We start from the raw sequence: 13,632 nt of genomic DNA, 5'->3' as shown, positions 1-13,632 counted from the left end.
CCTTTCTTATTTGGACCAAACTTTACCTTCTGTTTGTAGCAGCAGCAAGTGTACCTTTTACAGATCTATTTGTCTCTCTTAAATTAACAGGAGTGGAAACGTCTTCCAGAGGGAAGCCTGCCTCTGCGAAAACGTCTTTAGCATCTTGGGCCACGTCTGGGAAATCCCTAACTAAATCCAAAGTGCCCATTCGGAGAACTCCCAGCATCTCTTCAATCAGTAGCACCCAGAGTGAGCAAAGTACTTGCAGTAATAATTGTAAGTATCTTTGAGAGTTCTCTGCTGTTAATATTTGGGCCTGGGAAACAATTAAGTTTTTGGTTGGGGGCAAAAAATTGAATAAGATTACTGCTTAGCTAAGGATTACTCCTTTTAGCTGTTAAGAAAGTTGTCTTTTTTTTTTTTTGCACACTTCATCCTAAGGGGCATGCTCTGTAGTCCAGGTAGTGGAAGGGTCTTAAAATTTGGTACCTCACTTAGAAGAAAACTATTTTCTAATGAAAACAGCTTTCTATGCTCATTTTGGTGCATTCCAAAACTTCCTGGAATTACTGAACATTGAAAGGACTTTTTTTTTGTACATGGTGTGATTAAAAAATTCAGAAAGTTGAAGTGGTGTGAATTTGACACCTGTGGTAACAGTTAAAGCACTGCCACATAGCCCCTTTGTAGCCCTTTCTCATTAGCTATAACTCATAGCTGGTGAGTTCTTTATGGAATCTCGTATGGAGATGATACTTATACTTTTAATTGCTTTTTTGTGTGACAGTTTTGATATGTATTTTGAATTACTAAAGTAAACATAATCAGTACATTTGAGTATTTCATTTAAATGTAAAACAATTCCTGAAATTCAGACTACTGGTCACTTTAACATACTTTTTGCCTTAAACTAACAAAAGCACTTGTGTATCAGCTGCAGAAATAATGGGAAATGGCAAACATGCAAAAAGCTACATAAATTAGCCCATTGATAGGTGGAAATTGCTTCTAACAGTTAAAACTTTTCAATTTAAATGAGCTGATTGAAATATCCTCTTATTACATGGTCATATTTTGTCTTTGGGATTGTGGAAGGAATTTGTTTTATGCTAAATTTCTTTAAAAAAATAAGTTAATGAATTGAAGGCTATCCACAGGAAACATTTTATTACCACTGAGTGCTCGTTTGTTCTTGTTTTTCTCTTGTTCTTGAAAATTAAAACCTACTTTGAGTTGATGGGAATGTGTATTTTTGTATATTAAAATTTGCAACACGTTTCTCCTATAATCAGATTGGTTCTGTTGCCCTGACAGCCATGTTGACTTTTGCTGTTCAATTTTAGTACCATGACTGAAATTCCTAAGGAGGTTGTAAATGCTTTGTTCTCTTCCTCATAACAAAGAGAGGTTCATCGCTTCATAACAAAGAGATGTATTCCTTTCAGATTAGGCATCCAAACGGATGACTCTTTCTTAGCATGATTTGCTGGCTGGTTTAATCTGTTTTTGTCCTCTGCCTTGAAGCTTACAATTCTTTCCACTCTAATTCACTAAGAGCAGCATGAGGAATATGAGAGGGTGAACATGGCTGCAGTCTTTCTGGCTTTAAGCTTGCTTTGATCCTTTTTAAATGACTATACTAGGAGGACTCCGCAGTTGCACAGAAACTGATTTTTCTCCTTATATTTTCATCAATTCTACATTAACACCACCGACTGATTCAGGAAGCTGCTTTGATATTACCTTATTGACTTTGCTCATAGTGGGATCTTACGGCTTTTTTATAATTCCTTTGTTAACAACGTTTTCTGGGAAAAGAAGTAGGTCTTTGGTCTTTTTTTTTTATTTTAAAAAAAAACACCTTGGTTATTAAAGTTGGTAAAATGTATCAGATGAAATGCTTTAATTTGATGGTTTCCCTAGGACAATGCTTTTAAGTTAATGGACAGAAAATGTTCAGATTAAATCTTTACTTCAGTTTTTTGTTGTGTTTTGTAATCGTATCTGGAATACATATGTTTTTTTTTTTTCCTGCCCATTGTAAATTTTTTTTTTTTTTTAAACCATCTTGGAAATCAGTACAATTTTTATTTCTAAAGGTACGCATTGCATTTCTTGTCCTGATGTGACTGCTCATTAGACAATGACATAACAATAAAATGATAAATGGCAAAATTTATACTACTCTGCAGGGATATTCAAAGGTCCAGATGGGATGCTTCTTCAGCAAACCTATGATAATATACTCCTGTTTAACATTAAACTAACGTTGTTTAGCTTGATTTCAGATGAATAGTCCATGTTTTTCTTTAAAAATAACTAAATGAAATATAACCTTCCTGTTGCTCCCTAATCAGTCCTTTGTTGTGATCTATTTTAGAGGGTTAACTTTCCTGTGACAGTGACATGCTGCCTTTGAGTCTAATGAGCATTTCAATTTTATGACTTTCTTCTGTCTTTGAAGGAAACTCTCAGTATGTGGGAAATTTTGGCAAAATGTAATTTGTGCAATATGAAACAAAAGAATTATTTGCCTGTAAGTTAAGTATTTGTGCTATTCAGTGTGATTGAGCATTGAGAAATTAATTTTGGCCTTCAACCTTTTTTCAGTTGCAATAGTATGCATATGGAAAAACTGTGTTGTCCATCTTCATTTATATCATTGGTGTGTAAATCCTAAGGTCTGAATTCCAAACGCTATTTTTCCTTGTTACAGGAGTAATTGCATGCAAAAGAAAGAGAGCAAAGTGTAGTATTATGGTGGCAAAATGCTGATTTCAGCAATGCGCATTGAGCCACAGGAATATAAACCAGAATGCTTTCACCTTGGCTTGACTCACATAATGTTCAGCAACTTGGTGGGGCTGTTTTTAAATCTCATTTGGGGGCATCTCACTGTTGGAAGTTTCTTACCTAACAGCAAAATTATATTTCAGTAATACTTTGATATGCTATGAAGTTCTCGGGAGCATTGTCAGACATCTGTAATTCTTACTCTAAGTAATGGGAGCTCAAATGTCTAAAGTGCCTATGCATTTTGTACATGCCTGATTTGTACAGTGTAAATAAAACAAAGCCTCAGAACTTGGGCTTTGAGATACGTATAATGAGAAGTCTTGATGAATATCAGAGGCAAAGTTTGTTCTGGTTTTTGTGTTTGTTTTTTGGTTTTTGTACCAATTTAGCCATGTGGACAAAATGGAAATACAGAAACCTATACTCCATCTATTTGTGATTACATTATAAAATGTTACTAATTAAAGCTATAGGACATAGAACATCATAATCTTGCACAAGACTTTTTTTTAAATAAAATACCTGTCAAGCTAAATGTGAGAGACAAATTCCCTAACATACTCTTCCATCTTTTTCTCTCTGTGATTTTTGCAATAGCTACAAGTGCCACCATCATCCTCAAGAATAGAGAATGGCCTTCAAAAGCTACCTGTCAAAATGGCATTTCTGGATCCATCTCATTGAAACCAATACCCAGGCCTCGAGTGTACTCTTTAAAATCCACTCCAAAAGGTATTTAAATCTTCTTGTACACAATGAAGCTAAAGTAATTCTTACATTTTTACACTACTGTTTCCCAAAGCAGTGATTATAAAGCTGTGGTCCAAGAAACAACTGTTGACAGTTTGTGGGAAAGCTAGCTGCTGACATGGTGTCTTATTTCCAGCTGGTCACATTCCATTAAGACAGCCAAAAATATTACTTTTTCTGTAGTTATCAGAGTGTAGCTATGATGTTGCTAATGGAAGATAAGTTGGTCACTTGCTACTGTGTATATTGTGTGTGCTGCAGAATGACCTCAAAAGACAACTTCCATTTCCAACAGATACTGAAAAGTAGTCACTCTCCTCACCCTCATCAGACTCTAGCAGAAAATGTGACCTGACCTCATATTCCACAATACCAAATAGTTTGCCACATATGTACAAAATAGAGAAACCTGTAGCTAGTTGGGGCTCAGGGTGGTGGTGGTGGTGGTGGTGGTGTAAACCTCCAGGCTTTAGAAACCTGGGGATAGGAGTGTCCCCCGGGTGCTGGACTCCAGTTTGTCTGAAGTCCACACAGCAATGAAACAGCACCAATGTGTGATGTTGAGTTGTGATTTTTTTTTTTTTTCTCTGCTGTGTAGACATACCCCAGGTAAGCCTTCAAGAGACTATAGACATTCAAATGTTCATATGGACAGTGTATGGTACAGGGCAGGGGTTTATCCCTACTTCTCCCCCAGTTAAACAAACTCAGACTAAGAAGGCAAAAAAGCGAGCGGTAAATCTTTAGAACAATTTACCAAGGGTTCTGGTGAATTCTCCATCGTTGACTGACTGACTTTTCAAGTTGAGATTCAATGTCTTATGTACTCCAGTGATTATTTTGGGGAAGGTTGTTGGCCTGTGGTATATGGGTCAGACTAGAGAATCACAGTGGTCGCTTCTGGCTGTGGAATCCATGAATTCCCACTACCACTCATAAAAATGCTGTCTTTAGGTGGTCAGGATGAAGAATGAGTATGATGGTGGAATAGAGGAGGACACTTTGACTTCCCATGCTAGAGCTTGTTTAAAAAGAACTACACTGTTCCCCACATTGAATTGCAAATCTTAATATTAAGAGACTTCCTAACGCAAATTCTTGTCATACATAATGGCTGCATCTACACTAGCCCAAAACTTTGAAATGGCCATGCAAATGGCCATTTCAAAGTTTACTAATGAAGTGCTGAAATACATGTTCAGCGCCTCGTTAGAATGCTGGCAGCCGCGGCACTTCGAAATTGATGGGGCTCCTTTTCGAAAGGACCCCAGCAACTTCAAAATCCCCTTATTCCTATGTGCTGTTAGGAATAAGGGGATTTCAAAGTTGCCGGAGTCCTTTCGAAAAGGAATCCTGTCTGGATGAGCCGCGTCAATTTCGAAGTGCTGCGGCTGCCGGCATTCTAATGAGGCGCTGAATTTGTATTTCAGCGCTTCATTAGTAAACTTCGAAATGGCCATTTGCATGGCCATTTTGGACTAGTGTAGACACAGCCAATATGTAATTTCACCTTGACCCTCCATCACTCACTCCACAGAAAAGAGGGAGCTCGAGGAAAGGTAATCATCATCTAACTCTTCCAAGTGAGAGTGGGTCATGGGGGGGTATAGGCAATCCATTGAGTAGGGTGATAGTGGCTGAGATACATGGTCTGCCCATGTCCTATGTCACTGCCCCGCCTTCCAGCAGCAGTCCAGATGTTTTCTAGACACTAGCTCTTTCTCCTGCCATCACTTCCCATTCCTCTCTCTAGTTAAGGACAATCAGAGCTCTGCCTTTGCTTTTGGCAGAGATTGGATACTTGTGCCATGGCCTTTGCTAATGCACGTAGTTTATTTTAAATGTTATGTCCCTTTTCTTTTAAAACATTCTCGATCCTCTCCACTTAAGTGTTGTCCACACTGCACTGGAGAGGTGTAATTCCTGGCTGTGTTTTAAGCTAGTGAGCTAAAAATAGCTGTGTGGCCATAAAGGTTTGGGTTGACTAAGGGAATACAACCCTGTCAAAGATCCTAGGATTGTTTGTATGGTAAGAGCCTGTAATGCAATGGCCACACTTCTGTTTTAGTGAGCTAGTTCAAGTGGACCTAGAGCATGTCTACCTGATCTAGGACTGTCAGCATCTAGCTGCAGTGTAGGTATACCCTTAAATGAGCGTGTGCAAGAGTTCTCAGTCAGTTAGCAAGCCTAATAGTGCTGTTTTTATAACCATAAGCAGCACCTGGACAGATGCTTGTTTTTCTTAAGTCTTACTTTGTAAGATAGAGCCTCTGAACGGCTGCCATTCCTGGTCTGAATGAAGTAGCAGCTTCCTTTGCTGGCCTAAATGAAATAACACAATAGGAGAGAGCAGAAAAGCTTCCTCTGGAATACTTTGAAATGCTTGACGGAAACATTCTAGTAGCAATGGGTTGCTGAAATGACACGTCTAAGTCAGGAGCATTATTACTGCACATTGTTGTATTTCAGTTACAAGTAGGAATTGAAGGTAATTGAACTACTGATTAGAATTAAGAGAATTTCATGAAAACTAAAGTTGAAAAAATTGGGTTTCTAACACTAAACAAGGAGAAGTGATTTGATTTGACCAGATGACAAGCTATAAAATAACTTGTGACTTCAAGTATGAAAGACAGGGGTCCTGAAGTTATATTTTTGTTTTCCTATTATTGGCAGCAACTTCTATTTTTAGATTTAATAAAAGGTAATTTGAATTTTGGAATACATGTCTGAAGACGAATTTACTAATGCTCAAATAATTTAAAACTGTTGGAAGTATTCTCCTTTTTCTGTTCTCAATTTTAATAAAACTGACTTAAAGGAGTCTTTTTGTCATCCAAGTCATGGCTCTACCATTTTAAAAAATCTTTCTAAAGATGAGTATAATTCAGAATCAATGTCCTCTTCAATTGCATGTTGCCTTTTTCTTAAAAAAAAGGTGAGTTTCAAATGTCCAGTAACCTTAAGTTCTTTGGTTCTTAACTTGGGACATGTCCTTATCACTGATTCAGTTTTAAATTTAAAAAAATAATCTAAGCCTTTGTTTTTTAGGAACAAAGAACAAGTCCAGTTCGCTGAGCCAATGTACACCAAAATCAGCTGGACCACCGTTTCTTCCAGCAAAACAAGCCAGTGAGCCAAGAGGCAACCGACCATTGGGTAAAGTCATTTTTCTTTTACATTTTGCAGTCTTTCCTGTCTTCAGTGAGACCTGTGCTGTTCAGTACTCTGTGTGCTCAAGATTGAGCTGTAGCTGAAGTGCTGCGAGAGGTGGCAAACTGTAAACTCTTCAATATCCGGCAGCCCCAGGACTGGGAGGTTGCTGGATATTTGAATATTTAGGATAATAAAGAGGTAGGTATACCTAGCAGCATCACAATAACCATGGGCTCAGTACCCGTTGGTGTCTGAAGCCTCTCTCACTAAAAAGTTTTTAGTCATACTGGCATTAGATTTCATTTGTATTGTTGTTTCATGGTCAGCGCATTGACACACATCTGACCAACCCTCCTCCTTCATCCAGGCTTGGGACTGGCATGGAGCTCATAGTGGCTTCATGGCAGAGTTATACCTAGCATGCATAACACTAAAGAAAAACAAGATTAGATATAAAGGAACAAAAATGTATGCAGAGTACTTTATCTACCAACAGTGATATTTACCAACAATAGTATTGTAAATTGTACACTGTAAACTTATATTTCCTGTATTTCTGTGTATTTAATTTCACTATGCATACTTTTATTTTACTACTTTTATGGAAAACATGACTAAGATTTACTTATAGCTAAATGCTGGTTATTTGAGAGTTCTGTGTAATAAAACGTCAGATACAAAAGAACTTACTGTAACTTTAAAAGTGGAGGTGCATTTCACAAATCTATCCTCCAATGCAAAAATCTATAATTTCCGTTCTTTGTCAACCATTCAGTTTCTGGAAAAAAGATTCAAGAGCATGTAGTGTCACCTGTTTAAATTGTTATTTATAAAAACAAATCTCTTATAAGCAAGATTGGGCTAATGCTGGTTTATAAAGTGTACGTACAAGATAAGCCTGAAATGGAGCTCCTTTTTGTATCTTTTTTTTTTTTTTTTTTTTTGTCACTGCCAGCATTTGCTCGTGAACTTGGCTGTTTCTAGGATAACACCTCTGCTTCATTCCATTTCCCTTCCTGCCTCAGATACTCAAACCATTTTTAATGCTGAATTAGAATTGAGAGGTCACATCTAGTTGGTTGTCCACAAGCTTAGAGGTACAAATGTGAATCTTCATGAAAGGGTCTAGAATATGGAAGCTTGCCATAAGTTTTTAATGAATCCTCACAAAGTTCCTATTGTGGCTAAGGGTTAAAACTGAACTGTCTCAGACACCCGGCTAATATACAGTTGTTAAGATACAATGCAGACTGTGTTGCCTCCTACTTAATGTGCTTGCAAGAGTTCACATGAAGACCTTGCTGCTTCCTATACACAGACAGCTGAGTGGAGCCTTTTAATTCCTAGCTTTTATCTTTGTGTATTGGACCATATAACAGTGGTCTTGGAAACTGATAAACCTAATGCAATCTTATTTTTAAGTCTCTACCATGCAAGAGTTATCAGTAATGGTTCCATTTGACTAGCCTGTACACTAAAGTTGCTGTCAATTATGTGGTTCTTACATTATGCAAATTTAAAGCAAATTTGCCTTACTTTTCCCATTAACTTGGAAAGGTCACACTCTATTTGTGTAACCTCCGGTTAACCTTTTTCTCCTTTTTGAAAAGGGTTTGTACATATAAGCTCACAGAAGAAACAGCTGCCAGTTATTATGAGCCTCAGAACTGGAAATAGTGTGGTCAGGATAAAATAGTGCTATCTGGCATACTGAAGGAACAAAAGTTTGACACAGTGTAGATTCAGGTACAAGGCCTCTATTACGCACAGCTGGTGGAGTGTCACTTTGCTTATTAGGCTCAGTGAAACTGACACACAGCTGATGACAATGAATTATATAGGATGTCAATGAGTGGAGGGAAGCAAAGGGGCTGGGCATGTCCCAAGACATAATGAGCGCAAATAAGCCAGTCTAAAAGATTACGTGGCTCAGGTTTACATGTGAATACAAATGTATTTTATCCCATAAGTTGTTTTTTTTTTTTTTTTTTGTGGAAGATAGGTTAAATTCAGATTCCTAGTCTTTAGGAATGTCTGGTAACACCTTCTGGGAGGTATTCCCATATGGTCTTGAGACATAAGGGAACAAATAAGCAATACATATATTAGTAAAATTATAAGTGTTACCTTCCCCGCCTTCTCGACTTAGATTGGCATCTGTGAACTGTCTACACCATCACTCATATTGACATGTTAGCTCTTTTCTTGACCTGAGCTGAAGTAGACGCATTATCTCATTTTCTCACTGAAATGCAGACTTTTGGACACCTCTCCAAAGAATTATGAGGCTATAATTCAATATAAGCCCCAATTTATTGCTTTCACACCCAAGGTTTATGCTGAATTAGCACTTGTTTAATACTAAGTAACTAGAAAGAGCCTTTGTCTATGAACCTGCCATACTTCGTTCATATAGAATTAAAAATTTTGTGGCCTGTTTTGTGTATCTTTTGTTAGATTTTTGAGCAAAGACTGTGGCCAGAATCCAGCATTATCAGGATCTTGGCCCTTCACATACCTGAACCACAGCTTGGTAGTGCAAACAACCGGGATATTTATAGGTCAAGCTCTTAACTAGTGATACCAGTTGCAAATTATTACAGTGAAGCAGTTCAGACTTAACAGGAATCTGGTCATGTTTTGTTTTCACGTATCTTACTAGAATATTAATGCCATTGTATATTTTGGCATTAATTTACGTATTTTATTTAATTTTGTATACCACAACATAAGGAAGATGCATGAAATCCAAGAAGATGCTTTTTTTACCCATCTATTGGAACTTAGTTTAAACTGTATTAAGATTTATGAATAATACATCCCTGTCTTCTCTGACATTGTAGGTACTCCCATACTAAATGGTTCCCGAAGACAATTGTTGGCTTTGCATTCTGGTGAGTTTTCAGATTGGTCTTTCTCCCTATATTGTTGGTAATACCATCTTTATGGCACTTTTGGCATAGTATTTCCTAGTGTTTCATTTTCAAATGAAGTAGCTTCATAAGTTGTGTGATGTAATCAAACATGAACGCTTGAGTTTCAAACCTGTGCAAATTCACATTCTATAATTATTGTGCCTTAATTCCATGCCATTAGACCATCCAGCTGCCAAACTGTAGAATGTGTCCTAATATTTATCATCTGCTTTGTGGACAAAATAGAAGTCTTTAAAAGCAACATACAGGAAACATATGGGTAACAAATTTTGATATGTTTAATCTTCACAGTTAGGTCATGTGGCAGTAATTTGTTAAAATAAACTTGATATGGTTTGGGAAAAATAGATTAGTGTTGAACAGAAGCTGCTGCTTCTGTTATTTTGGATGGCTTGTGCTGTCAAATTCTTAACTTTTTTTTTTTTAAAGTGCCAGCAGCCTCCGCATATGTTACTGCATGCTATGCTAGAATGGTAGATTGCAATTAATCAGAAATGTTTGGTATCAATTTGTGTGCTATTGGAAAGAGTGATAGGAGGTTAAAAGGTGTCTGACATTCTAAATGTGTTCTGATGCTGTTGTCTTGTATAATAGTTCTCTGTATTTCATGATAGTCTGCAATCCAGTTAGGTGATACAAAGTAAATCTTTGGAGAAGGCTCCAACTTAGATGGATTAATGGAGCCTTTGCGGGATGGGACAAGAGGTCTGTGTTAGGACAATTTAAACTTGTCACGGGAGCATTAATGTGTTCTTAGTGCTTAAGAACTTGCCGGGTATGAGGGAGGGTGGAAAGGTGTTATGAGTGTCTGGAACACACTAATCCCCCTGAATAAAGATGGGGTGCCTTTCTGAAGGATGTGCTGTAGCTGATCAGAAGTTATGGTGCTAATTCAAGTTTGCGTGAAATTCGCTGATGCCGGAGATGAAAATAGGTTACTTTAGGGCCCGTTTGTGCACCATATGTTAGGGGTTTTTTGTTTTCCTAGAGCAGTATAAGGATTCCAGATGTCTGGAATTTAGGTTGGTACAGAGGAGGAGAGCAGAGTTGTCAGCTTCCTTTCTTTGATATCTTGTATTGCAAGCTCACACCCTTTCCATGATGCACACATTTAGAGCAATGATGTTGAACAGAGTTTTTTACTTGAGTTTCTGCATTTGCTTATTTTGCTAGTATAGGTTGTATCTCCCTCATTCAGGACCTGAGTAGTACTGAACAAGGGGATTTGCTGGATGAGGGGAGTTCAGGCCTCCTGGTAATCCTGTAGGGTCTCCCAGCCTGCTGACTAGGCTCCTCTCCTGGATGCCACAGGCTCCCAGCCCACAAGCTGTGTGTGCGTGCGCGTGCGTGTGCGTGCATGGGCGGGGTGGGGGGGTGTTAAACTCTTCCAGGCTCCCCTGTGAGGCTTCTGGGCTCCCCTGCCCTGGTTGGGTTTTCTGCTGTTGCAAAGCTGCTGATGGGTCCATACCCCAGTCAGCTCCCCACTGTGGGGCTTCCAGGATGCCCTGGCCAGTGTCCCCATGGGCTCTCTGTTGTGGAGTTCCTGGCAGAGCTCCCTGACCCAGGCTGGGTTCCCTGTAGTGGGGCTCCCCATAGTGGAGCTCCATGACCTGGCTCACTAGCTCAGGGGCTCTCCAGAGCAGGCTGCCAGTGGGGCTCCCCGCTTCTAGCGGGCCTGCTCTGCAGCCCGGTAGCTGGAGCTTTCTCCTCCGGGTGTTGTGTGGTTGAACAGGAGAATGCTGCATGAGAGTTTCAGTCGATACTACTTCTTAGTTTCAGTGCAGTTCTGTGAGCTTTGGTGTCGATTAGTTCAGAGAAGCAGGAGGGGCGACCTCACCAAGGTTTAGCTCTTTTGTCGCCATTTGTTGGCAATGAGCATGATTTAAACTTATGTATCTGGACTGGAATATAGATCTTTGGGGTGGGGTGGGGGTGGAAAATTGAGAAAGGGGCTTCTCCTGTCAGTTACTAGCCAGTGAACCACACTCTCTATGCTGAAATGAATAGTTCACCACATGCCAATGAAAGTTGATCCTCCATGTAAAACACTTTATTTCCTGCCCTTTGGGATTGTGGGCCATGCACAACTGCAGTGCACTTTTTCCATTTTATGCTGACAAACTTTTTAAATTTTTGCTTTTTTGGGAACTTTGTTCTTAATTATCAGATTACATCGACAGCTTTATCCAAGCAGAGAAACATTGTGTCAGGCATACTGAAGGGTTTTGTTTTCCATCTTCTGTAGGACAATTCTTTTATACTTGAAAGAAAAGTTGTGATCATTCCAGATAACTGTGTGAACAATGCCAGCTAGTGCCATGCAGAGTGAGGCCCAGTGTTTTATTTATTTTTTTAAGTGGCCTGCAGTTGTTACAGCAAAGCTTTTGTTCTTAAACCTTTTTTACATCAACCCTTGATTTGACTGCAGGGCTGTCGCACTAATTCAGTGAAGGTCAAGCAGTATTTTTATTAGCTGTCTCTATGCCGTGTTTATGGCATCAGCATCTCATAAGCTGCCAGATCTACGTGAAGTGTACTACTGATAATAGGTTGGCTGTGATCTTTCAGCAGCAATGACACTTGTATTTGGGGATGCTGTTGTTGCATTAAATATGACTGGAAAATACATTGTTAGAACAAGTATCGGAGAGGTAGCTGTGTTAGTCTGTATCTTCGAGAACAACAAGAAGTCCTGTGGCACCTTATAGGCTAACAGATATTTTGGAGCATAAGATTTTGTGGGCAAAAACCTGCTTCATCAGATGCATGAGTAGGGGTGGTGGTTTCAGAGTGGTATTGGAAGTGTGGGGTTCCAGTAAAAGGGAGGGTCAGAGCTCACAAGGTCTATTCAGTCAAGGTGGAAAAGGCCCATTAACAGTAGTATGTATGAAGAGAGAAAAACAGGTCAGATAAGACTGGGAATATGGCCCATTGTCAGTCTAATGTGGAGATGTTAACATCTAGGGCAGAGAAGCTCCTTTTGTAAAGTGCAAGCCACTCCCAGTCTCTGTTTAATCGTTGGTTAATGGAGTCAAATTTGCAAATAAATTGCAGCTCAGAGATTTCTCTCTCCCATTTGATTTTTGAAATTTCTTTGTTTCAGGACTCCTACTTTAAAAGCTGTTACTGAGTGTCCAGAGAGATTGAAATGCTTTCCCACAGGTTTCTGTACATTACAGTTCCTGATGTCTGATTTCTGTCCATTTATTTTCTTACGTAGAGACTGTCCAGTTTGGCCAATGTAAATTGCAGTGGGGGCATTGTTGGCACATGATAGTGTATATTATATTAGTAGATGTGCAGGCAAAGAGGCCCGATGGTATGGTTGATCTTAGGTCCTGTGATGACATCACTGGTGTAGATATGTGGGCAGCAAGGTTTGTTGCAGGGGTTGGTTCCAGGCTTAGAGTTAGTGTGTTATCTATATTGGCGGGGTAGCCGTGTTAGTCTATACCTGGCCCTGCAGATTTCCAAGACCAGCATCTGATGAAGTGAGTTTGTGCTCATAAAAGCTCATGCTCAAAACTTTTCTCTTAGTCTATAAGGTGCCACAGGACCCTGTGTTGGCTGTGGCTGGTAAGGATTTGTTTAAGGTTAGCAGGCTGTCTGTAGGTGAGGACAGACCTGCCTCCCAAGGTCTGAGAGAGTGAAAGATCATTGTTCAGGATGGGTTGCAGATCACTGATGATGTGGTGGAGAGGCCTTAGGTGGGGGCTTTGTGATGGTCAGTGGTGTTCTCTTGTTTTCCTTGCAGGGCCTGTCTTGTACCAGGTGGCTTCTGAGTACCCATCTGGCTCTGTCAATCTGCTCCCTCACTTCCTTAGGTGGGTATTGTAGTTTGAGGAAAGCTTGGTAAAGGTCTTGTAGATGTTTCTCTGTCTCATGGATCAGAGCAAATATGGTTGTACCTTAGTGCCTGTCTGTAAACCATGGATTGTGCAGTATGCCCCAGATGGAAGCTGGAGGCATGTAGATAAGCATAGCGGTCTGTGGGTTTTCGGTACAGGGTGGT

General features: G+C 39.4%; 1 protein-coding gene across 4 annotated transcripts in view; it reads left to right on the top strand.

Moving 5' to 3' along the window:
- MTUS1 (microtubule associated scaffold protein 1) overlaps nucleotides 1-13,632 on the top strand; it is a 162,543-nt gene that overhangs the window by 69,523 nt on the left and 79,388 nt on the right. For all 4 annotated transcript variants that reach the window (XM_074992859.1, XM_074992860.1, XM_074992861.1 and 1 more), the window contains exons 4-7: nucleotides 91-258; nucleotides 3,376-3,510; nucleotides 6,580-6,687; nucleotides 9,528-9,578. In XM_074992859.1, the coding sequence (XP_074848960.1) occupies nucleotides 91-258; nucleotides 3,376-3,510; nucleotides 6,580-6,687; nucleotides 9,528-9,578 (462 nt within the window). The remainder of the gene's footprint in view (nucleotides 1-90; nucleotides 259-3,375; nucleotides 3,511-6,579; nucleotides 6,688-9,527; nucleotides 9,579-13,632) is intronic.

The sequence above is a fragment of the Carettochelys insculpta genome, chromosome 4 (genome assembly GCF_033958435.1).
Source record: "Carettochelys insculpta isolate YL-2023 chromosome 4, ASM3395843v1, whole genome shotgun sequence".
Lineage (NCBI taxonomy): Eukaryota > Metazoa > Chordata > Testudines > Carettochelyidae > Carettochelys > Carettochelys insculpta.
Note: the sequence above shows the minus strand (reverse complement) of the source record. Positions and strands in the feature narration are given on the sequence as shown.